The following is a 27123-nucleotide window of genomic DNA, read 5'->3' as shown; positions in this document are numbered from 1 at the left end:
AACGGTTGTACACCTCGGGAACACCATGCAATCAAGAAGTTTGATCAAATGTCTTCTCCAAGAAGGCCATGTGAACAGGGTTGTTCTTATTTTTTTCTGTAAGCATTCTGGTAGCATGTATTGCCTCCATTGTCCCACTTCCCTTAACAAAGCCACACTGATTGTGTGTGATCTCAGCAGTGTCACGGAGGTGACTGTCAAGAATGAGCTCAAATATTTTAACAGTTTGACATAGCAGGTGGATTGGTCTGTAGTTGGAATACTCTTTTTCACCCTGGAGTCAAACTGAAGATTATAATATTATCAATAAAACAACATACAAACTTCTATTAAAACAATAGAATATACTCTTATTATGTGTATTGATTTTATGTGGGAGGTACGTGGTCTTCTCTTTGGTGCTCGAGGGACTTCATTGAAGTGGACAAAGGCTGAATTGCAATGTCTGAGAAGGACAGGTCACCACTATTTCTATGACATTGTGCTGAGAATGTGCTAAATGACCACTTATATAATAGGTTGTAAAATTACAGGTTATAAACTTCATTCCGTATTGACGGTTAACTTTTACAGTAATGTAAACCTTTATTATATTCTCCTACCGAGCTCCGTAGCTGCAGTCGCTTAAGTGCTGCCAGTATTCGGGACATAGTGGGTTCGAACCCCACTGTCGGCAGCCCCAAAGATTGTTTTCCGTGGTTTCCCATTTTCACAGCAGGCAAATGCTGGGGCTGTACCTTAATTAAGGCCACAGCCACTTTCTTCCCACTCCTAGCCCTTTTCTGTCCCATCATCGCCATAAGACCTATCTGTGTCTGTGCGACTTAAAACAACTTGTAAAAAAAAAAAAAAATTTATATCCTCCTATTCAATACAGTTTATCATATGCTGACATGAATTTTTATTCTACCCAAACATAGTTCAACTTCATTTGACTCCTTAGTGGGTTATTTCAGATTAAAACTTTATAAAATATTACTATATTTACAGAGTAGTCCGACTCATTATTTGAATGGTCAGCACTGAGGCCTTCAGTTCAGAAGGCCCCGGGTTCGATTCCCAGCTGGGTCGGGGATTTTAATCACGTCTGATTAAGTCTTCACGCTCTGGGACTGGGTGTTTGTGTTTGTCCCAACACTTTCCTCTTCATATTCAGACAGCACACTGCATTAACAATCACCACAGGAACATGCAGTTTTATTACATCCCTCCATATAGGGTTGGTGTCGGGAAGGGCATCTGGCTTTAAAACAGGACCAAATCACCATGTGTGATGCAGTTTGCCCCATGACCCCACAAATGTGGGAAAAGCAGTAGAAAGAAAGAATACTATATTTACAGAGTACATTGCTAAAAATTCAATAGTTCTTAAAATTATCTAAATAATTCCATCTTTGTATGAGCTCAATATGGCACATTAGTAAATGTATAAGAATAAATCAGTGTGGTGAGTTATAGCCTCTTGTCTATATGTAAAATGACATCTTAATGTATGTTATAATGTTCATCTTCAATTCCGTCTGTGGTCAAGGTTATGACCTGTTAGATCCATTAGATATAATTTATTGCAAAGGTAGGTCTTTATTATTTTGTGGTTAGTTACTGTGTTGTGTTAATTTTGGTAAGTGCAACCATCAGCTGGATTCCATGTGATCTGTAATGGAAATGAAAGAGCTGAATGTAACAAATGAAATCTTTTTTGGAGGCTTGCAGTCAAATATGTTAAGACACTACTTACATTTTCGTTGCCCTCTTAACTGTCTAAACCAGCAGTCTTTTCCTCGATTGCTGTGTTCTGACTGGTGAGGTGTTATTGCTGTTGTTGGTGGAGAGGAACGTTGAGGGGAGTGGCAGAGTAAGTTGGAGAAGGTGGAGGGAGGGGAGGTATTTGCGACAGGAGGTAGGCGGGTATAGGGTAAGGGTACAGAGATCTGGAAGTCAAGTAGGGATGACATAAAAATGTTACTGTTGAACTGTAGAAGTATTGTAAAGAAAGGAATAGAATTAATTTAATAGATATCTACCAGTTATTGTAATAGGAATTGAATCATGGCAGAGAAATGATATAATGGATGCAGAAAGTTTCTCACGGCACTGGAGTGTGTATCGTAGAGATAGGATAGGAAGGGTGGGAGGGTGAGTATACATTCTCGTGAAAGAAGAATTTGTAAGCTACGAAAAAGTTGAAGATGAGAAACATGAAATTCTAGGTGTAAGGCTCATTTCCAAAGATAATAGGCAACTTGATGTCTTTGGAGTTAACAGATCGAGAAAGGATAACGCTGACATGGATTCAGAATTATTTGATAAGTTAATCAGCTATGTGGGAAACGACATGGAAAGGAATGTGATTGTAGTGGGAGATCTGAATTTACCAAATGTCAAGTGGGAAGGAAATGCGAATGACATGAAGCATGACCAACAAATGGCAAATAAGTTAATATGGGAAAGACAGCTGATTCAGTGATGGAACCAACTAGAGGGAAAAATATCCTGGGTGTGGTGCTGATAAAACCAGATGAGCTCTATAGAGAAACCGAAGTAATAGATGGTATTAGTGATCACAAAGCTATTTTTGTCGTAATTAAATGTGATAGGAAGGAAGGTTTTAAAAGTAGGACTATTAAGCAGTACCATATGGCTGATAAAGCAGGCATGAGGCCGTTTTTAAAACATAACTATGATCGGTGGAAAATGGTAAATAACATTGTAAACAGACTCTGGGATGGGATTAAAGAAATTTTTGAGAGGAATGTGAAAACAGGTTTTTACCTTTAAGGGTGGTAAGGAATGGTAAAGATCCACCTTATTATAATAGAGAAATAAAGGGACTAAGAAGGAGGTGTAGATTGGAAAGAAATAGACTTAGAAATGGCTGTGGAAGTAAGGAGAAATTGAAGGAACTTACTAGGAAATTGAATCTAGCAAAGAAGGCAGCTAAGGATAACATGATGGCAAGCATAATTGGCAGTCATACAAATTTTAGTGAAAAATGGAAGGGTATGTATTGGTACTTTAAGGTAGAAACAGGTTCCAAGAAGGACAGGAATCATGAATGAACAAGGGGTGTGTGTATGTGAGGATCTTCAAAAGGCAGAAGTATTCAGTCAGCAGTATGTAAAGATTATTGGTTACAAGGATAATGTCCAGATAGAGGAGGTGACTAATAATAAAGAAGTATTAAAATTTACCTATGACAGCAATGACATTGACAGTAGGATACATAAGTTGAAAACTAGAAAAGCAGCTGGAATTGATAAGGTTTCGGGGGATATACTAAAGACAATGGGTTGGGATATAGTACCATATCTGAAGTACTTGTTTGCTTATTGTTTGCATGAAGGAACTTTACCAAATGAATGAAGAGTTGCTATAGTAGCCCCTGTATATAAAGGAAAGGGTGATAGACATAAAACTGAAAATTACAGGCCAGTCAGTTTGACATGCATTGTATGTAAGCTTTGGGAAAGCATTCTTTCTGATTATATAAGACATGTTTGCAAAATTAATAACTGGTTTGATAGAAGGCAGTTTGGATTTAGGAAAGATTATTCCTCTGAAGCCCAACTTGTAGGATTCCAGCAAGATATAGCAGATATCCTGGATTCAGGAGGTCAATTGGACTGTATCACGATTGACCTGTCCAAGGCATTTGCTAGGTTAGATCATGGGAGATTATTGACAAAAATGAGTGCAATTGGACTAGACAAAAGAGTGACTGAATGGGTTGCTATATTTCTAGAATGTAGATCTCAGAGAATTAGAGTAGACGAAGCTTTATCTGATCCTGTAATAATTAAGAAGGGAATTCCTCAAGGCAGTATTATTGGACCTTTATATTTTCTTATATACATATATAAATGATATGAGTAAAGGAGTGGAATCTGATGACCTGGTCAATAACTGGAAAACAGGTTGTAGGTTTTCAGTTTTCATTTTCAGTGGAATCAGAGGTAAGGGTTTTTGCAGATGATGTTATTCTGTATAGAGTAATAAATAAGTTACAAGATTATGAGCAACTGCAAAATGACTTCAATAATGTGAGATGGACAGTAGGCAATGGTATGTTGATAAATGGGTTAAAAGTCAGGTTGTGAGTTTCACAAATAGGAAAAGTCCTCTCAGTTTTAATTACTGCGTTGATGGGGATAGTAGCTCCTGTGAATAAAGGAAAGGGTGATAGACATAAAGCTGAAAATTACAGGCCAGTAAGTTTGACATGCGTTGCATGTAAGCTTTGGGAAACATTCTTTTGAGGATTATTGTAAGTATCTGGGTGTTAATATAAGGAAAGATCTTCATTGGGGTAATCACATAAATGGGATTGTAAATAAAGTATACAGATCTCTACACATGGTTATGAGGGTGTTTAGGGGTTGTAGTAAGGATGTAAAGGAGAGGGCATATAAGTCTCTGGTAAGACCCCAACTAGAGTATGGTTCCAGTGTATGGAACCCTCACCAGGATTACTTTATTCAAGAACTGGAAAAAATCCAAAGAAAAGCAGCTTGATTTGTTCTGGGTGAGTTTTGACAAAAGAGTAGCATTACAAAAATGTTGCAAAGTTTGGGCTGGGAAGAACTGGGAGAAAGAAGACAAGCTGCTCAACTAAGTGATGTGTTGCGAGCTGTCAGCGTGGAATGACATTAGTAGACGAATAAGTTTGAGTGGCGTCTTTAAAAGTAGGGAAGATCACAATATGAAGGTAATGTTCGAATTCAAGAGGACAAATTGGGGCAAATGTTTATTTATAGGAAAGGGAGTTAGAGATTGGAATAACTTACCAAGGGAGATGTTCAGTAAATTTCCAACGTCATTGAAATCATTTAAGAAAAGGCTAGGAAAACAACAGATAGGGAATCTGCCACCTGGGCGACTGCCCTAAATTCAGATCAGGATTGATTTATTTATTTATTTATTTATTTATTTAGTTATTTACTTATTTATTGATTTATTGATTGAGGAGAATAAAAATTAATCTCAACAGATGAAAACTGTATTCAATAGGAGGATATAATAAAAGTTTATATTACTGTAAAAGCTTATAACACATTATTAAATTGTTGTTCTGGACCTCTATAGTCACCTTATCTGTAAGGCAGGGATCTATTCTTTTCAGAATAAACTAAGCTACCTCCAAACTTAGTTACTGAACTAAACTGAAATAATTTTAAGTGGCTGTATAATATCCTGACAGTTAATAGATCTTCTGCTGATACAAACCTACTGATGTAGGGCCTAATGAGAAAATGTAGGGAAGAATGATTCCTCAATAAAGGAGCAATTATGAAAGAAAGGTAAGGATGGAACAAGCTGGAGAATTAATATCCAAAAATATCACCAAAACAGTGGGTAAGGTTAGACTATCAGGAAGGAAAATATTTTCCTCTAGAAAAACCCTTCTTGTCGATTGAAATTTTTCTCCAGAGTAATGGAGCAGAAGTATAGAGTCCTTTTGGATTCCTTTCGGCAGCTCTAGAGGTTTTCACAAACAAATTCTTACCTTTCAGATTGTGTAGGCTACTACAGTCATTTGAATCTCAAAGGGGAAGACCACAAAATATCTATGTAAATGAGATGAAATTGTGTACAATTAAATTTATTAGTCATATTTTTTGAAGATTCAGTTATTTCTAGTAAATACTGATATATATCTTTTCAAATTTTATATCTAGTGCAAGTGATTATTTAGATGTACACAGACAATATTGCCATATAATATAGTTAAACATTTTCAGCAGTAAAATTATTTAACATCAGGTACTTAGATCCATGTGAAGTAAAAGGTTTTATTGTGTTTATAAATAAATGCACATTGGAGAAAAAAATACTGTCTGATTTTTTTTAATTTGATGCGTTATAAAATAATGAATATCTCACTAGCAAATTCTGGCATTTTAGCCTACTTTTATTCATAGTGCCTGCTTTTTTGCCTTGTTTATGAAATGCTCTTACATATACATGATATACTCTTGCTATCAATATCATAGTCATATTTAATAAGGGCGTCACAATTTATAATTGCTATTGCCTTGTTATTTTGCTGTTCTGTATTACGACTACTGGTTATAAACATAGTTGGTTAGGAGCTTGCTTCCTATTCTAAAGTTAGCATTATCAAATATTTGTACATCAGTTTTAAATGTACTTAAATGTGAGAGACCTATGGCAATAAAAACATAAAAGAAATCCCTTGTTTTGCTCTTTAAAACAAACCGTTAATCAGGTTGTAGTTGTATCTGCCTGATTGCTGTAGAGTCTTTTCGTTAAAAATGCACATACTTTCTTGAGTGTGCAGCTACTCTACAGGATACCAGGTTATCTAGTTGTACAATTTTATGGATCGCTAAACTGTTGAAAGAAATTATATCCCAAATCATTTGCATATCTAATCCTTGAAATAAAATTGTATTTTCCTTGACTGACATTTAAAGCTGTGGAACTTTTCAGTCCCAACCATGAAACAAAGAGGTACAAAAAGATGCTCCCAAGGAGTATGTTGGTGCAGAAGTTATTTGGACTGGTTCAAAAAATGTTTGATACAGGAAATGAGTTTCCTAAACTGACATACATCAGTTCTAAGGTATGTGTTACTGTAGCATTATGGGGGTGAATTGGACATTACTAAAGTACTGATAGAATTTGGATTAAAATCATGAAATGAATTTGTGTGATATTATTGTACCTTGTTGGTACAGTAAGTAAAACTTTGTTAATTAAACTTGATTAATTCAGAATAACATCTGATTCAAAGTACTCTTTAAGTCTCTGAGATGTAAGATACATTTGTACATGTAATTTGAATTGCTTAATTTGAAATACAAATAAATCTTATTCAAAGTTTGCACCATCCCCGTAAGTGTAAATTGGTGTTTTTAATTCAAAATTATCAATAAACTACTATTTTCTCACATAATAATCATCACAATAATGACCCCTCTCATTAGATTGTCAGCCTGCAAGCGAGGGTTTCCTTTGTTTCAGTCAGTACTGTACCATAACCAGCTGTTTAAATCTGTATTGTGTTTTTACCGAGTGCAAACTGTTTCCGAAGTGTAAGTAGAAGTAACTAGCTCATGAAGTTTGTGTTTGCTTGCCCTGTACAGCATATTACAGAAACCAAAGTCATTTCAAGCGAGTGTGCTCGGATTCGTTGCTTTGTTCAAACTTTAAGAGGAAATAAATTTCTAGTGAAGATGCTGATTAAGATTTAAGTTCTTTGTCGGCTTATTTTTTCTTTTGTTTGTATAACTTTGTGTTAAAAATGGCCCAAAAGACTATTCGTCCAGGACACTCTGTGATAAACTAAAACTTGTAAGAGAAATAAATTAGAGGCAAAAGAGCAAAACAGAGATTGCTAAGGAATTTGGCATTCTACTCTCCACTTTTCTGACATATTTTAAACAATGGCAGAAAATACTGAAGAACAAAGCATGCAAGAGCAGAATATGGATAAATGAATGACGATTCGAGGTGCCAAGTATTCAGATTTTGAGGTCAAACTGTCTGAAATGAGAACTTTCCATTTAATGGCAAAGTTTTAAAAGTTAAAGTGAATGAGTTGGCTTGAGGCTATGGCTAGAATTTGTGTTCAAATGGATGGCTCCAAAGATTTAAAGAGCTGCATAAGCAAGCTGTATGTGGACAAGCATAATCTTTTAACATAACAGATGCCAAGCAATGGCTAGAGAATGCAGCACATTGTAAACTCGTGCAGTGAAGGGAGTTTTCAGTGTGGATGAAACTGCATTACTCTTCAAATGCAGAACCAAGGAAGACTTGCTTTCAGAGAGGATAAGGTCACAGTGGGAAGTCATACAAGGATAGAATTTCTATCCTACTGTACTGCCGTTCTGATGAAAGCAAAAACTTAATCGCAGTCATGACTAGAAATTTTGACAATCCGTGGTGTTTCAAAAACAAAAAGCATTTTCTGTGCATTTACAGGCATCAAAAACATATCTGGATGACAAGCAAATTATTTTAAGACTGGCTGATTTCTTTGAAGAGGAAAATAGCCTGCCAAAACAGAAATATACTTCTGTTACACAAGTATGCTGCACATTAACACATTGGAGACAGCCATATTTGAATGTGTTACCCTCTAAAAATTGCAGAAATTTTAGTGGTCTTTGAAATTTTTTCAATACTAAGGTAAGCCATGATTATAACAACTTTTGGAATATTTAGGATGATCATACTTTCTTCTACACAGAAATAAGTTTTAATTATCATAGTACTGCAGCAATTTTTAAATATAAATTTATGAAGATAATAAGTTTTCCAAACGAAAAAAAATCTGACGCAGCCATGGATTCGAGTTCGGTTAATATTTCAAAATCTGTCTAATATTGTGGACACATCTACTGAAATACACTAATACAGATTCTAACCTAATTGGTCAATTGGCACCAATATCCTTGTTTACAACCAGTAATTTTCTTTCCTTCTGTTCGGTGTTTGACAACGGGATTGCATCGAGTTGCTGCAGGTACACAGGAAACATCCACATTTTTAGAAAGCGGTATAAAACAGTATTACAGAACCCACTTCAAGGAAGCGGTATAAAACTACGTTACACTTCACACCAATTTGAAATTAGCTCATTATCTGCCTGAAGTGCCGGAGGAATCATGTTTACTTAGTGTGTAATTGTTATCCTCATCCTCATTTTCAGAACTCGTTTCTTCCATAAGAACGTCCATTATGGATTTGTTGTCAAAATTTCGTACACTTAAATTAGACATGCAAAATATTCACAAGAATTACACAAACAAGCCTGCCTATCGAACACACACTCTTCCTGTCCGCATGTACCGTACGTACTTTCCCGCCCATTTCACAGCTGATAGTCAACGATGACGCAGCCCTGTGATAAATAGGAATGTATCTGTGTTATCAATGCCTTGAAAGAAGAGTTCCCGACTTATGCTCATAACTAGTACATTTTATGCTTGTAGAAGCATTCAACAGTATCATAGTGAAGTCACAGCTTGCTGAAACAGCAGCTACAATTTTTTAGCCACAGTGAAAACGTGCCCATAGATTCTCTGAGCTCCGTCAGCAGCAACAAAATAGCGTGCCTGTAGTTTCTACGAGAGGCGTCTCCAATGTGTTAACACAACCTGACTGTAAACAAATAGGCAGAGCACCTTGCCTTTGCACTACATTGGAGAAGCAACCGTTGCACTCACTCGACTGTATGCGAGCTCGAAGAAAAGTACTGCGTCACATTAATTTTATTTTATTACATTTAGAGAGTGTGGAAGAGTACGTAATCAATAATATGTATATTTATGTATACTTGTTTATAAAATAGTGATTAAATAACGAGAAATGAAGGCACAAGATGTGGTGTAATACAGGAAGTCATCTTATAGTAGGGGAAAGTCCCAAGCTGTACAGCATGGAGATAAGGTGTTGTATCTTCCAGCAGTCAGTGAGTCAGTATTCATAGGGAGAGAAATGGACCATCGCGTGTAGTGAAATGCAAAAGAGGAAAACCGCTCAGAAGTGACCATAGGCTGTGCATTCACAAGTTCAGATCTTTGCACTGTTGTTGTATGCGATGTGTAGCACTGTATGTCCGAACATGAGACGTTGATGGGGTGGAGATCGGTACTACATGCTCAGCAAATCACAACTCTTTCTTTGACGGAGGCGTAGACATTGAAAATAATTATACCTGCAAATTCGGCTGGTTATCCCCAGCCTCCTGACCAAGGAATCATTTCTGTTTGTAATTGCAGATACAGGAAATGTCTGGAGTGGTTCCTTCTGCAAGAAATCTCATGAAATATTTCATCAATGGAAAGAAGAAAATGGAATATTATGGACACTTCGTAGAATTGCGGTTGTGTGGGATGCTATTTCTTCTTCAGTCATCAGGAACTGTTTTGTAAAATTTTATATTTTATATATTATATTTATTATTATTATTTATTATATTATATTATATTATTTATTTTATTATATTATATTATATTATATTATTTATATATATTATATTTATATTTTATAAACATACAAGATGTTAGTGTAACCACGGCCGACTTGATGCGTCATTCTAGCTAGCTCCTTACAGGCCTTGACAATCGGATCCAGGCACTGTTATCAGTTTAGTTTCATAGCTTGACACGTGACTCTGGTGACCTAAGTTTTTGCAGTAGAAATGCATGCTCCTCTACGGAAAAGATATTGACTTAGATTGTCGATTTATCATAATTTAGATGTATGGAGAATGTTACAATGATTAATCCTAAAGACTACTTTCTTTGATATTCACCAAAATAATGTTGTGAAATGAAACTGCAGAGAGGTGGTGTAGTCCAGCTGACTGATATTGACTGTGATTGCCGATTTATCTTAATTTAGAGGAATGAAGGAGTATGTTACATTGACTAATACTGTTAAAATGATTAATCCTAAAGGCTACCTTTGTTGATAGTTGCCAAAATAACGTCATGAAATGAAACTGCGAAGAGTAGTAGTCCAACTGACATACCTAGGAATAATAGTAATTACTTTTATTATACATAGCAGAACTTACCACAATACTTTTGTCTTCTGATGTTAATCTTGAGATAAAAAGTAATTGTTCAGTTAGAGTTTTAAAATTCAAGTGCTGATGTCTGGAAGGGGATGTGGTCAAAACATCAAAGAATTTACATTAAAAATTCAGTGAGAGAAAGGTATTTTGATTAAATACTTGGCAAACTGTTCAATGCACAGGTAACACTTAGCTTCATACGTTAGCCTTACTGGCATAACAGTAATGGTTTCTACTTGTCAGTGTTTAAATGTTAAAGTTCAGATTATTTTGGAAAAAAAGGTGTTGTGTTGCTGTCATGTGGCAATTATGACTGTACCTAAGGCATTATTCAATGAAAAATTTTGTAGGGGTAATAAATACTCAAAAATAGAAGCAGAAAACTAAGATGAAAATTGAAGGATGGTTGTAGGGACCTATAATACAAACTTAGGTGTTTCAGTTATCCTTGTGCTTGGAATGTTGTCATTGTAATGGTAGGCCTGCTTGCTTACCATCAGTCACAATCAGGTTGGGGAATTTCATTATAATGACAGACACTCAGTCTCTACTTGCCTGTTTACATCCTCAGAAAGACTGTCTTCGTGGTTTTCCCAACTGAAATGAACATAGGTCATTACAATGTCAGTAGGAATGGCGCGAGTAAAAGCAATGTGTTCATATGAAATACTTGATCAAATGAAAAACCACACATTTCCTCACTTTTTACGAACAGTACGATGCTAAAATAAATTGATGTAACAGTCCAAAGTTCCAATGACCAGGCCGCAGACAGCCGTGATCCGGGAACACTCTTCGTCTTTTCTCGTGTGGGGGGGGGTCAAATAGTGGAGAGTCCCAGGACAAAAACTCTGCCCTTTTACTAATATGTTTCCTAGGAGTACCCGATGAGTCAGAAAATCTCAATTCACTACACTGGTGGCAGAAAAAATCTATCTGACTTGGAGGCAAATTTTTCCTCCAAGGTGGTACTGCTGCTGCTGCTGCTGCTGCTGCTGCTGCTGCTACTACAACTACTAAGTGAGCCCCTGCCTAAAGTGTGCACACTGCTCATTGAAAACAGCGCGTCAGTGTAGGGATCAAATAGCTGGAATACTATGATCAACCAGTGTGTTACATACCAGCAGTATCAGAAAATGTATGAACCATAGGAATGGCATGCTAAAGAAGAAAGTTCTCTAACTCCCCAGCTATTTCCTGCCAATATTCAGTCAGGCTGTTATACTTGGTATGCTGCAGTAATCCCATCTATCGGAGTTCAGTGGCAGCATAAGAGACAAAGAACATCACAACAAACAATGGTCAATATAATGTTATTGTTGATCAATTTTAAGAGCTTTCGATATTGTAGGCCTTCACGTTCAGTTTTCTTCTGACTGTGAAATACCACTCTTATCATAGTCGGTACAGTAAAACTGAATAAAACAAAATGATCTGAAATTGTATTCTCTCTAACCTTTGTTATGTAGTACTTTTCAATAGGACCAATAACATAGATACTTAAAAATTAAATATGATACCTTCCCCCAAACTACAATTTCATCCAGGGTGAATAAAATTGTTTATAGCTTAGACTGTACTGTAGTTTCTTATTCCCCGACTCTATTATACCGATTTTAATTAAATTCTGTTCACCCATTTTCTCGTGACTCGGCATTGATATGGACTTAGCAACAAAAATAAAATTCATGAATATATGTGTTATCATAGCCGGTACAGTAACAATGTATGACATAAATGATCGGAAATTTGATGATGATGATGCTTGTTGTTTAAAGGGCCTAACATCAAAAGTCATCGGCCCCTGTTACGGATGTTTCCGTGGTAGTTAGAGGTGAAAGAAGGTGCGGGGGTGAACAGGTCTCAGGCTACGAAATTAAAGTTAATTTAAAATTTAACAAGGTTATATTTTCTTTGTAAAATCAAGAAATAACAAGCATGGCAGGTACAGAGTAGCAAAGCCACTATTCGAGAATGTACAATTACAGAGTTACAGGATGGGCTCCGAGAGCCAAACCCACAATACATGAACAATTAGCCCAATCTTACGATATACAGAAATTCAACAAAGGGGCAGAAGACCCCAATCATGCCCAGGAGCACTTGCTCCCAATTACACAGTAAAGCCTCCTCAAGGCATACAACACTCAATTTTCGAGAAAGAGCCACTCGCTCTCAACTTTAAGCCTATCAAAGGCCACACCAAACTCCACCTTCAAGTTGTCCTCTAAGGACATAGACACAGGGGTAAAATACCCAACCTACTGAGGCCTATTAAGTGAGAAAAAGGATAATTACATGACCTCTAAAATAACCATTTGAGAGGAGGCGATCTGCACTCCTAATACACTTGTTTAAAAACCTAATCTGGCATTAGGCCGCTAATGCAAGGGCTAATCCCATACTAAAGAGGTGACTTAAGAAAGAAACAATTTACATTACTGTTACGGAAGAATCGGTTGAGAAAAATAAGTTCACCTCAGAACAATATGAGTGGGAGCTCGAGAGGGTTAAGCACTCTCTATCCCAATATGTAGTTTAAAAGATAGAATAAATACAAAGAGTCTTTACATATTAGGGAAAGTTACATGGTGGAAACGCTTCGGACCCGCCCCGAGAGTTAAACTGCTGAGCTAGCAAGAAAAGAAGTTATTAAACGGCCATTACCTTGTTGTTGAACTGCTGCCCGAAGAAAGAGGCGCTACCCGCCCCCTGCTATGTACTTTACACACTGAAAGATGGTACTGAAGTGGCGCAGAGACCCTAAAATCAGCCGTTTATATACTCTCGCGGAAAGTTCGAGGCGTTTCAGGAAAGAAAACACCCGCCCACAATCATATATTGGTTAGGGTTAAGCAGCATATCCAATTTGAAGAAGAAACCCCTTATTGGTCGTAAATTAATTAAAGAAATTCGGGATTGGCTAAATTCAAAACAAGGCGAAAGAAAGGGGTATACAGCCAACTTAAACAATACCAGAAAGAAATTTAACAAGAAACAAACTTTTGAAATAAAAATTTCTCCAAAAAAAACAGTTCTTTCACCTTGCACTAGGGTGCACCATTGTAGTTTTTCAGTAGTGTCCTCTAGAAGAGAAAGTTCACACTTCTTACTACAGGTAAAACAAAAATACATCAAAAATGACCCAGTTCAAAAACTCCAAAATTCCAAGTGGTGACATCTTCTGAGAAACTTGAAAATTAATACATTAGATAAAGTTCAGACTTCCTCCGCCAGAGGAGTTTCAACTGGCGCAAATTTTAAATTAGCGGCGTGGAGGTGTACCGCCCGGTACAGCCCCGATTGGAAATTTAATTCTATATAACTTTAGATATGTAGTCTTTATCTACAGGACCCCTAATAATATAAATAGTTGAGAATTAAATTTTAGGCCTTCCTCTAAACTACCATTTCAGTCAGCGTGAATAAAATGGTTTATAGCCTTGATTGTAGTGGCTCATTCCCCAACTTCACATACCGATTTTCAATAAGTTCTCTTCAGCCGTTTTCTCGTGATACATGTGCATACATGATTTAGGACCTAAACATAATTTATACATACATACACACATACATACATACATACATACAGACAGACAGACAGACAGAAATCACGGAAAAAGTAAAAAAGTGCACTTCCTTGTTACTGTGTACATGACCGATACAGATATACCATTCTTTTTAAATTCTGAGTAATGTACAGACAAAACTCATATATATATTGATTTTGAATTTATTTGGTTACTCAATCCAGAGGTAACTCTCAACTCTGCACAGAATGAAATAAATGTCACATTTTGATGGACAATCAGAAGGAACTACAGTAGCAAATTACATATATTTTAAAATTTTCAAATAGGAACAATCTTCTACTTTCACGCAACACTGACTTGTAATGGGAAAAACGCCACTCAGCATCACAGAATGATATTGGGGCATATTTTAAATATGTCTGATCATTAGAGTTCAATTGAGGCACACTATTCTGCCACTTTATACGTATCTGTGTCTTTCTATACAGCTTACCCTCCTAATTCACATAAATAAATATTTCTAAAAAAAATAATTGAAAGAAATTACAGACAACTACGAGATGTGAAGAATCCGTCTGAGACTACTGCAAGCAAATATGCAAAAATGGAATAAAAAGATATAAATATGACAAAAATATGAAAATTCAGGGGAAATATGACCACAATATGAAAAATTATCGGAAAATGACAAAAAAAGTAAGAAGCAAAGTGACTTTATATGACCTGTGAAAACTGCATAACTTTAGTCACCATACACAAATTCTTGCTTAACTTAATATTTTCCGTGGAAATAATATAAAGGAAAAAAATATGACGTGTCATAAACATGTGGACCCTACCTATCACTAAACTGACCTATCCAAGGCTTTTGACTGGGTTGACCATGGGAAACTGCTGACGAAAATGAGGATATTGGACTAGACAAAGTAATGGTTGAATCGAGTGGCTAAATTTCTAGAAAATAAATCTCTGAGAATTAGTGAGAATTAGACTAGGCGAAGCATTATCTGATCTTGTAACAATTAAGAAGTACTACAGGGCAGTATTATTGAACCTTTGTATTTTCTTATAAATAATGTCAGTAAAGAACAGGAATCACAGATAAGGTTTTTTGCAGATGATGTTATGCTGTATTTAGCAGTAAATAAGTTACAGGATTCTAAGCAACTGCAGAAAGACCTCGACAATATTATGAAAAGGAGAACAGACATTGGTACGATGCTAAATGGAATGAAAAATCAGGTTATAAGTTACACCAAGACGAAAAGTCCTCTCAGTTTTAATGACTGTATTAATGAGGTGAAAGTATCTCGCAGGGATGACTGTAAGTACTTCGTTGTATGTGATCGCTGACGGGCTTTTAAGCATTATCGTCAGAATCCTATGATGGCCAGTCATATCACATTTAAGTGTCTGCGCACGAAGGCCCGTTTTTTAATTCAAGAAAGTAAGAAAGCAACATGGGAAAAGTATGTGTCTTCCATGACTGGACATACTCCGTCATCACAAGTGTGGACAAAACTCCACCGTATTGTCGGAGTACAGAATGTGTCCTCAGTCCCCGGTATCTTCATTAATGGAAATATTGTTACGATTTGTAACCGTGATGGCTTCACAACACATAATGAACATATTAAAGTAATCATATTAATAATAATAATTTATAAATGTTTTGAAACTCCAAACATCTATTTAACCAAAGTCAAAATCAAATATTGTGTAAAACAAAAACAAACCAGGGATACCAACATAAGAACTACAAGGAGAGGAAATGGAAGCTAGAGTGGAGGGCCCTATGAGGTCTATGAGAAGGAACATCACTGCGGGAAGAAGTAGTTGTCATAATCACCCATAAAACCCTAGTTTTACTAAATAAATAAGTGAAAATGACACTACATACAAAATAACAATTGAATTGAAAGAAATGTGATATCACACAAACAAAGTTAGAAATAAAGTTCCAGTAAACCACGAGGTTTATATAATTAATTCTTGGATTCAAACGATATAAATTACATGTATTCATATTGCCGCACATCAGTTATTAAAACTTGCGACTATTCATTTTTCTTGAAGCAGTCTTTTAACCTGAATACAAAATCCATAGTTACAAATATATTCAAAGGTAATAATCAGTTACCATAATTACCAAGGTTGGCGAATTGAAGTTTACAATGTAAAGGTGAAAATGCATTTTTCTGGAAGCTAATCCGCTCTAACAAGTAAGATGTAGAAAGAAGCACGTTGAAACAATTACCAATAAAGAAGGTGTGAGAATTTAAGGACAAAAATTTAATGTACAGTCTAGCTAAGATGCTGCCTCTTCTAAAAAACTTCAGTAAAAGGCGCATAGCTTTAACTGGTATACCTTAAATCGTAACAGCACTACGGAAGACAACCCTGCGGAAAATTAACATTTACATTTTACTTAAAACCACCTCTAAAAGAAAAGTTGCAGTGACTAGCTAGACGCTAAGTCATTTGAAACAAAAACTTAGTGAATGCGAAAATGCTAAGGGTAAGCTCCGAACAATTAATTAAAATTTACATTTAAGGTGTAAGACCGAAAATAGAAACAGTTACTTTGCTCACCTTCAAGGCTAGGAACCCCATCTTGGGACAGGCAGAGAATACGTCTGTTCTCTTCGCTGGTCAGCTCAGAAAGATGCGGTCAAGAAGCTTGGCTCTGGTGAGGTCACCAGAGCCCGGAAATGGAGAAATCAGGAGATAACCAATTAGGGCATGAGAGTACCCTCGCATTTCTTACATTCACCAATAGCAGATATTGTTATTCTGACCTATCAGAGTGCATTTCTAGATCCTTCTTTATGATCACACAGGAAACATCTCGCAATTCCATACCAAAGCCACACGTTGCACTATAGTGTGATTCACAAGTTTAACATGAAATTTAACATTTCTTCATAGTTCGAAAATATTATCTCAGTGAAGATTCTTCCACCACTAAGGTCGATGTCCATATCCTTGAAAGAAATTTTTTTTTAATACAACTTAAGAAAATATATTTTGAAACTTCTCAATTGTTCATCAAGTTTTTTGTTTCTTCACTTTTGCACATTAAGAAAAATACATAAGGATTTTGCTTGCTTCCCCATTATTTGTCCAAACACCTGTGACATCATCCCCCCCCTCCCTTAACTGCGAGCTACGCTTGCAAATTAAACCTTTACATAACAAGCTAGTTGCAGGATTTATTTTTCACACACCACATCGGATAAATCAAGATCTTGCTTTTGTTCACTACAGAAACGTCCGTTGCTGGTCGAAAAGTTACCATTTGACCACTGGTATTGCTGTATGATGTTGCTGTTGTCACCACCGTTGCCAACAACAACATACTCCTTCAGTCTAACCATGCTCAGCCTCAAATTTTCACTTGAGCTCACCCATACAGCAAAATGTCTAGAAACAGGCGACTCCACTCCAGTGAAGTCAGGCGCAGCACAGGGTAACTCCCACAAACAGGAACTCAAGCCCCTCAAGCCACAGGCCACTCGAGCCCAGTGTCGGATGTTGGCTGTCATGAGATTCCTTGTGCCCTCCTACTGGCACCATGGACCCAGTATTGCAGCCAATGGAACAGAAATCGATCTGCAGCAGAACAGGGGATATGTGATGCAAGGCCATAGCCCTTAGAAGATCTTGACGAAAGGACTAAACTGAGGAGTTTTAGGGGTGATTTTTTGTGTCTTCTTTACTTTAAGTACACAAGAACCTCATTTATCCAGCCCTCATTAATCCAGATCTCCGGTTTATCTGGATCAAAAATAATAAAAATTTATTTTTACTTATACAGTATTTCTTTTACGGCGTCGACTCTTCTTGAATGTCTTTTCCGCCAAAAGTAATTCAGCCACGGTCTATCAAAGGTACCATTCTGGCGTTCTCCTGGAATTGAGAATGGGGAACAGTGGAAAACCCTTCCCAGGATGGCCAAGGTGGGATCCGAACCCACGCTCTTCTGAATGCAACACACTATTAATTCACTGATGGTGAATTTGAAAATTAAACTAAAGTTCCAACAGAAGAAACAATGACTCATGGAGAGGCAACAATGCAGCTGGACAAACTGATGGCCTATTTAGAATCATTGACTGAAACCACACCGGCAGAACTGTTGTTAGTAAAACATCTTCGTGATCGTGCTACATGCAAATGCTATACAAATGTAAAACAGGCAAAAAAAACTCACACATTATTTTAGTGTATAAAACAAAGTCGTAAATGTACGAAAAGTGTTCTAATATTTTTTTTGTACAATTGAAAAAGGTATTACTGTACAACTTATATTAATAGATTATATAACATGTACTGTATTTATTTTTTAGTTATCTCCAGATGATCCAGATTTTCAATAATCCGGATCAGTTCCGGTCCCACTTAATCCGGATAAACAAGGTTCTTGTGTACTATTAACTTAGTCACCTAACTGCTGACTCTACAAACAATGTGTAGGGAAATCCCTTCCCACATTGTGGACTTTGGGATACCCCAGACCCCCAAGGAACCACAATTCAAAATTTTAAAGAAAAAACATTTTAAAAATTCAACAATACTTACAATACTGCGATAAATGCACTCTAATGATCCTCTTCCTTTCAGGATCCCTCACTATTAGGGACACAGGGGTTAAAAACTTTAATATTGTGCAGGGAACTCAAAATCTAGGGGCAAGTTTACTAATGACATCATCCGCTGCACTACTTACAGGGTGCGTCTTGATATAAATCTGGTCACTCACAGACAGATTGTGCGGTCTTCGCCCATGATTATAGTTACGTTCAACTTGGGTGTAATAAACTCTCAAATTTTTACACGCACGATGCCAAGTAGAACGGATTGCTTCTGGATTTGCAACGTCAGGAAGAAGATCGTTAATAGACCATAGAATTGAAAGTGGAAAATTAAGAGTGTGAAAGCTAGCATCAACGAAGCAGGAATCTGCTTATGACTCTCGTGGACAGTAGTATTGAATGCAAATGATAACCAACTAAGTGATGAATCCCACTTAGAGTGGTCAGCAGAGTGATAAGCAATAAGAGCAGACTGAAGATTTCGATTAACTCTTTTGGCGTAATTTGGCCTCAAATAATAGAGGTGGTAGTTACATGGGAAATTGACAAATGAAAGCAGAAATTACGGAACAGAACAGAGGTGAAAGCTCTGGCATTATCACTCACTAGAAATTGACAAGGTCCGAATGAAGCAAAGATCTGTTTCAAACAAGACATAGTGGTATTAGCATTAGCCATACGGGTAGGAAACAGCCACATAAAACGTGAAAATGTGTCAACACACACCAGTATGAAACGATAGCCGGTCCGTGACCTCGGGAAAGGACCAATGTAATCACTGAATAATCTCTACATAGGACGAGAAGCATATTCAGATGACAACAGACCTAGACGAGTATTAGATGCAGGTTTACTGATATTACAGGTTTTGCAAGATTTGACAAAGGTACGGATTTCACCATTCATGGATTTGCAAAGGGATTTTTTCTCTACTTTTAAAAACACAGAGATGTCCACCCACAGGGGATTTGTGGAAATATTTAAAGAGAACAGGAACTAAGTTAGCTGGAACAACAATTTTGGGGCCCCTTCTACCAAGGGCAGGACAACAGAGAACTCCATTCTTAAGAACATAAGGTTTAACTTGTTCACCAGATTTAATTCTATCTATCTATAATAGCCTTCAATTCAGCATCATCTTCTTGATGTTTAGCAATATCTTTGAAAAGGAAAGACTAGTTAGTGAGAACAACATTCACAAAGGTCAAAACTTGGTTAGGAGAGGAGTCTGCAGGCTCTTATTGAGGATCAGAACTGCCTGGATAGAAAATTTGACTAAAGCTATCAGCTACAACATTTTCAATGCTACAGATGTGACGAGCTTCAAACTGAAATTCTGAGATGTGTACTGACCAACGTGCAAGACAACCAGTCCTTCTTGGCTTGGCCAGTACCCTACTCAATGCCTGATTATCAGTTTCAAGATCAAAAGGGAGATGTTCAAGGTACATCCTAAATCTTTCTAAAGAGAAAAACAACAGCTAAGGCTTCTAATTCGTAAATTGAATAGTTCCGTTCAGCAGGATTTAGACCACAGGAAGCATAAGAAATTGGACGACATCCCTCTTCAAATTCCTGAAGGAGAACACCAGATATACCTGTCGATGAGGCATCGGTTTGAAGAATGAAACGTTTAATCTGGCACAGCCAGAACAGGAGCGTTACTTAAAGCAGTTTTCATGTCATGGAAAGCTTCAAGTTGGGCATTACCCCACTCAAATTTAGCATCTTTTCTTCTCAAAGCATTTAATGGAGCTGCTCTTTAAGCAAAATTGGGGATGAATTTATGGAAGAAATTGACCATGCCAATGAACCTAGCTACCACTTTTGACATCTTTAGGGGTAGGAAAACTTTGGATAGCTGCAGTACGAGATTGATCAATAGAAACACCTTTCTCAGACACAATATGCCCTAAGAAGGACATCTGGTGTTGTGCGAAAGTAACCTTGCTAGCCTTAAGGGTTAGACCTGCTTTATGCAGTCTTTCAGGGACTAAATTGAGATGGACAAGGTGCTCTTCAAATGTTTCACTGAAAATTACCAAATTGTCCAGGAAATTATATACAAACATGAATTTTTTGCTATTGCTTCACGTCGCACCGACACAGATATGTCTTATGGCGACGATGGGATAGGAAAGGCCTAGGAAGTGGAAGGAAGCGGCCGTGGCCTTAATTAAGGTACAGCCCCGGCATTTGCCTGGTGTGAAAATGGGGAAACCACGGAAAACCATCTTCAGGTTTGCCAACATTGGGGCTCGAACCCAGTATCTCCCGATTACTGGATACTGGCCGCACTTAAACGACTGCAGCTATCGAGCTCGGTAAACTTGAATTTGACGTCTGACAAAACATTATCTGGTAACCAAGTAAGGACAGCAGCACCTGTACTTAATATGAATGGGACGCATTCAAATTCATAGAGGTTCCAATCAGTAGCAAAAGTAGTGAGGTGCTTGGATTCATCAGCAAGAGTTATCTGATAATAGGCCTGATTCAAATCAAAAGTAGTAAAAATTTTGGCATTAGCAAACCAAGAAAAACAAGAGTGAAGATCAGAAAGAGGAACAGACTGGAGGACAACTCTCTTGTTCAACATCCGATAGTCAGCGACAGAACGATACCCACCCTGCGGTTTAGAGACAAGAAACATGGGAGAAGAATAAGCAGATTTAGAAGGACGTATTACACCATCAGCAAGCATTTGATCAGTAATAGCCTGAAGAGCTTTCATTTTAGGAGGCGACAGACGATACGGAGGAGAGCGAACAGGTACTTATCAGTAAATACATCTGGAAATTTATCACAGAGATTCTTATGTTGGTTGGCCTAATCATCAGGCAAACGATCAAAATCAGAAGATTTGGGTTCACCCGTGTCTTCAGGAACAGCATTGACATAACAAGGTAGTAAAGGGGAGCGATTACACAGCTTAAAGATTCTCGTGGAAAATCTAAAATGGAAGTCATTGAACTGCAGGTCCAAAATCATACCAGTTTTGGCAATAAAATTTGCACCCAAAATGAAAGGAAAAGACAAATCTTTTGCAACTAGCACTGGGATTTTCCATGTGAAATCACGGATTCTAATCTTGACATTTAGAGATCCTATTATATTCAAAGAGTTAGAATTAGCAGTATGGCAGGTTAAAGATACCGATTTCAGTGAACATAACTTGCAAACAGTTTTCATTGAGTTATACCAGATCTCACTCATCCATGTGACACTACTTCCTTAATCTACCAATGCACAAACAGGTTCATTATTTACCTGTAAGCATATGTGAGGTAATTTACAAGGAGGGATACCAGAAATGCTGCAAGATTGTAGGAAATTGACACTAGGTTCAGACTGGGACCTATTATGAGCCACATTAGTGAATCATCCTTTAGCATGCAGTTATAACAGACAAAACATGAAGCTAAACTTTGAGATTTGCCACAAGAATTGATGGTTAGTCATGTAGAATTACCACTGCCAGAACACCCAGACCCAGAAGAATTACGTGGGCACTGTCTAGAGAAGTCCCTATTTAACCCACAGTTTCGACAAGAATTATTGGTGGAAGAGACTCTACCCACATCAGGTTTTGAATTGCCTAGGGGCCGAATCTTAGGACAATTCCGCTGGAAATGTTCAGTAAAACCACAACTAAAACATTTCACAAGAATTACGTGGTTTGGAAGAAAGAGAAGGAACGGTTTTAGTAACCTGTGGAAAGGACATGCTCATAGGAGGGGGAGCTAATGCAACGCACAGCTAGTCGGCATATCTAATAACTTCAGCAGAAACAGTGATAGCTTCCAACTGAGCAAAAGTTGCTGGTCGTGGTGAAAGAGCAAAATATGACCGATTAGGGGCAAGACCCTCAACAATTCTGGCAACCATTTGAGACTCAGAATAGTTGAGCATAAAAATTCTAGCATAGAACTTAATATCTGAATATACTCAGACAACGATTCGTTCAAATGCTGCACTCTGAAATAATGTTTCTGCACTAACAAAGACAAGGCACGAGAAGGAATAAAGAATTCAAGTACTTGTGTATGAAACTGATCCACGGTCCATCTTTCAGAAATGGCTCTAATGATATGCTGAGAAAGAGCTCCAGATACATGTGGATACAAGACTTGGGAACAGTGATCACTACTTAACTTGTACACATAGCCTGATCCTTAAATTCAATTAAAAATCAAAGAAAAAGAATAACCTCATCAATATAGTTAACAGTAAACTTTGACACTCCCTTAAATACAACAGTCAATGGGTGAGGTAAATTGGAAAAATATCTGGGAGAAGGCATGTGTAGGGGTATCTGGGAAGGACTAGAGTAGTCCTGAAAAGGAATTACAGCAGCATAGTAGCCTTGATTCAAACGCCCTTGAGAAAAGGATGGGATACTGAAAGTGAGGTTAGAACTAGCGTTAGACTGCAATGAAACAGGCACAGATATTCTCATCTGCGAAACATTCTCACAAATTTGAGAAATCACCGGAGCATTGACCACTTATTTAGGGGTTATACAACCTAAATGAACACTTGATACAGGTCGCACTTGGACAGGGGGATTTTTTGCATCATCGCATGAGAAACAGGTTTTGTAGCAACAGTAGGCTGACCCTGAGGCACAGTAGAGTTACCAGGCACCATAAGAAAATTAGAAGGCATACCAACATGTGTAGAAGACCCATTACATGAATTACTTACAGGCCCCAAAGCACTTGAAAAGAGAGCAGAAGGAGATCCCTGGGGAACATTGCCCACATTAGATTCCAGAACAACATTATCACGAGTGACCACAGTGCAAGTTTGAGAAGCAGTAGATATAGCAATTGGAGTAACACTTTCACATGATTCAGGAGGGGTAGACACTTGAACCCACAGAACTTGAATTAGGCAACTCATTCCCTTAAAACAAGCCTACGATTTTATCAAATATCCTAGAAAATTGTGTTAATAAAGATTCACATTTCTGTCGCTCATCTACTGGCAAATTGAGAGACAACAAATCCCGAATTCGATCCAGATAAGACACAAGAATTGCATTAAATTCCGACAATTTATCTCTAAACACTGCTAAAGATGCACACAATTCTGCTGTAGTTAGCACAGGAATAGTTATTGAAAAATTAAGAATTTTTTAAAATAAGTTTGTGTCATTGCTATTATTTCCTGTAGAATTTAATTTACGAATGCGGAGCTCATAGATTAACTCGCCCTTTCTCAGATGAAAAGGATTTGGGATTACACGAGACATAGTGAAATGAAGAAACTAGCGTTCAAGAAAATTCAGAACTTTTGCAAGTTAAATTTATAAGGTTAGCTGGTGATTACGTTAAACCGCTCCTTCGTCCACAACCTATCCTCGGATACCAGCATGTAACCACGACGGCTACACGACACATAATGAACAAATTAAAATAATAATACTTCATAAATATTATGAAACTCCAAACATCTATTTAACTAAAGGGCCCGCACATAAGGTCGTCGAAATCAAATACTGCACAAAACAAAAACAAACCAGGGATACCAACATAAGAATTACAAGGAGAGGAAATGGAAGCTAGAGTAGAGGGCCCTACAAGTCTATGAGAAGGAACATCGTTGCGGGAAGAAGAAGTTGTCATAATCACCCATAAAACCCTAGTTTTACTAAATAAATAAGTGAAAATGACATTACATACAAAGTAACAATAGAATTGAAAGAAATGTGACATCACATGAACAAAGTTAGAAATAAAGTTCCACTAAACCACGAGGTTTTTATAATTAATTCTTGGATTCAAGCAACTTAAATTACATGTACTCATATTGCCGCACATCTATTATTAAAACTTTGCTACTCTTCATTTTTCTTGAGGCAGTCTTTAACCTGAATACAAAATCCATAGTTAGAAACATGTTCAAAGGTAATAGTCAGTTACCGTAATTACCAAGGTTGGCAAATTAAAGTTTACAATGTAAAGGTGAAAATAATACATTTTTCCAAAAGCTAATCCTCTCTAACAAGTAAGATGAAGAAAGAAGCATGTTGAAACGATTACCAATAAAGAAGGTGTGAGAATTTAAAGACAAACATTTAATGTACAGGCCAGCTAAGTTGCTGCCTCTTCTAAAACACTTCAGTAAAAGCGCATAGCTATAATTGGTATACCTTAAATTGTAACAGCACTATGGGAGGCAACCCCATGGAAAATTAACATTTACATTTTACTTAAAACCATCGTACATTTATATTTAATGAAAATTTTCAAAACAAAAGGGAATTGCCTCTAAAAGAAAAGTTGCAGTGACTAGCTAGACGCTAAGTCATTTGAAACAAAAGCTTGGTTAATGCGAAAATGCCGAGGGTAAGCTCCGAACAATTAATTAAAATTTACATTTAAGGTGTAAGACCGAAAATAGAAACAGTTACTTTGTTCACCTTCAGGGCTAGGTACCCCATCTTGGGACAGACGGAGAATACGCCTGTTCTCTTCGCTGGTCAGCTCAGACTCGGTCGAGAAGCTCGGCTCTGGCGAAGTCACCAGAGCCCGGAAATGGAGAAATCAGGAGATAACCAATTAGGGCACAGGAGTACCCTCGTATTTCTTACATTCACCAGTAGCAGGTATTGTTATTCTGACCTATCAGAGTGCATTTCTAGATCTTTCTTTGTGATGACACAGGAAACATCTCGCAATTCCTTACCAAAGCCACATGTGGCACTATAGTGTGATTCACAAGTTTAACATGAAATTTTCATTTCTTCATAGGTTGAAAGTATTATCTCAATCAAGATTCTTCCACCACTAAGGTTGATGTCCATATCCTTGAAAGAAAATTTTTTTATAGAACAACTTAAGAAAATAAATTTCGGATCTTCTTCTCAATTGTTCATCAGGTTTTTTGTTTCTTCACTTTTGCACATTTAAAAAAATTCATAAGGATTTTGCTTGCCTCCCCATTATATGTCCAAACATCTATGACACGATTCCTTCAGTCATTGCTGGCCACATTGCGTCATCTTTTGCAGATGCATCCAGCTCTGGGAGTAAGTAGCATCAAAATATTTTCCCTGAAGATTGTAGGCAAGCACTGTTAAGAAATTCTGATATCAGTATTCCTGACATGTAAAAGAACTCTTACATTAGGCAAAATGTCAGCAGGACTTTGGCATCTCTTAAATTCTATAACCATTGAAATACTGTTAAACACGTATTGCTCACAGCTCAACTGTCTACACTTTTTCTTCCAAGTGTACAATTGGTATCTGTTTCTAAAATGAGTGTTCTTCTTACCGTGCTTTTCTTCTTCTTTTTTCTTCATAAGGATTTAACTATTCATATTTTAAATTTTTGATTAACTAATGAATGTAATTTGTATTTGTTGTACAGAAACCTGGCGTTGAAATTCCTCTAGACAACGAGTTAAAGACTCTTGATTTCTACTCAGTGGAAGACGGAGATCAGATCAGTGTTCGCTGGTAATTTGAATTTTAACCATAAAATGTTCGTCCATTCTTCCATCTGCTTGATCATCAAGAAATTCTATTCATATGAGAATGTTATTTCTGTTGTAAATAAATTATAATATTGTAGTATTTTGGCATTAATCCTTGTTTATAAAATAGTTTCTTGTCAAGGTTGAAATTTCTACTCTTTTATTGTTGTAAGTTAAATAATTGTATTTGTATCAGTTACTGATAAATTTGGACTCTAATTATATATGTCTTTACTGTGCATGCACACACACATACATACACACCTTACCCATTACTCCTTCAGTTGTCCTGCCACTTAAAACAGTAATTCCCATAACATCAATCTCTCTTGCAGAAAAATAGAGAGTTAGTGCAATTTTCCTTGCCAATAATGCATTATATATTCACAAAATAGAGAAAACAACATATACCTCAAAAAATAAGATTATTCGAACATTATTAGTGAAAGAATACCTTTTTTTTAGCCTGTATTTTGCTTTTGAAAATATTATATATGTTGTCATAACTGTAATCACAAATCATTTAAATAATGCAAAACATACAAGTAAATTTCTATAATTTTGTGACTAGTTCATTTCTTACCGCAATGACAAAATTGTTTGTCAACTGGGACAATTCAATAAATAAAGTAACAAGAACTCTTAATGCTCAAGTTTTAAAAACTCGTGCATACATGAATAATACATAGTATAGATTCGGTAAGTATTATTTTTACTTTTATTATTTTTTTATTATTTAGTTTCTCATACTTGTTTAAACACTTCTCTGTCTACATCAAAAGTCAAGGTTGGGAGCCTGATATCAGGTCATGATAGCTTATAAAACATTGCTGATGCTTTTTGAGTGGTCAAAAGGTCCAATAATTCTTAGTGGTAGTGCCATAGCAGCGCGCGTGTGTGTGTCAATGCCTATTCACATCAGCTCAGATAATAATCTATAAGCTGTAGGTTCAGAAATCAG

The 27123-nt window shown here is 36.8% G+C and overlaps 1 protein-coding gene across 4 annotated transcripts in view; it reads left to right on the top strand.

The window, feature by feature from the left end:
* Window positions 1–26405, top strand: part of Tbce (Tubulin-binding cofactor E) — a 304725-nt gene extending 278320 nt beyond the window's left edge. For all 4 annotated transcript variants that reach the window (XM_067136490.2, XM_067136489.2, XM_067136488.2 and 1 more), the window contains 2 exons: window positions 6435–6583; window positions 26057–26405. In XM_067136490.2, coding sequence (XP_066992591.1) covers window positions 6435–6583; window positions 26057–26149 — 242 coding nt within the window. In that variant the 3' untranslated portion in view covers window positions 26150–26405. The remainder of the gene's footprint in view (window positions 1–6434; window positions 6584–26056) is intronic.
* The last annotated feature ends 718 nt before the right edge of the window (window positions 26406–27123 follow it).

The sequence above is a fragment of the Anabrus simplex genome, chromosome 1, assembly GCF_040414725.1.
Source record: "Anabrus simplex isolate iqAnaSimp1 chromosome 1, ASM4041472v1, whole genome shotgun sequence".
NCBI classification, from domain to species: Eukaryota; Metazoa; Arthropoda; class Insecta; order Orthoptera; family Tettigoniidae; genus Anabrus; species Anabrus simplex.
Note: the sequence above shows the minus strand (reverse complement) of the source record. Positions and strands in the feature narration are given on the sequence as shown.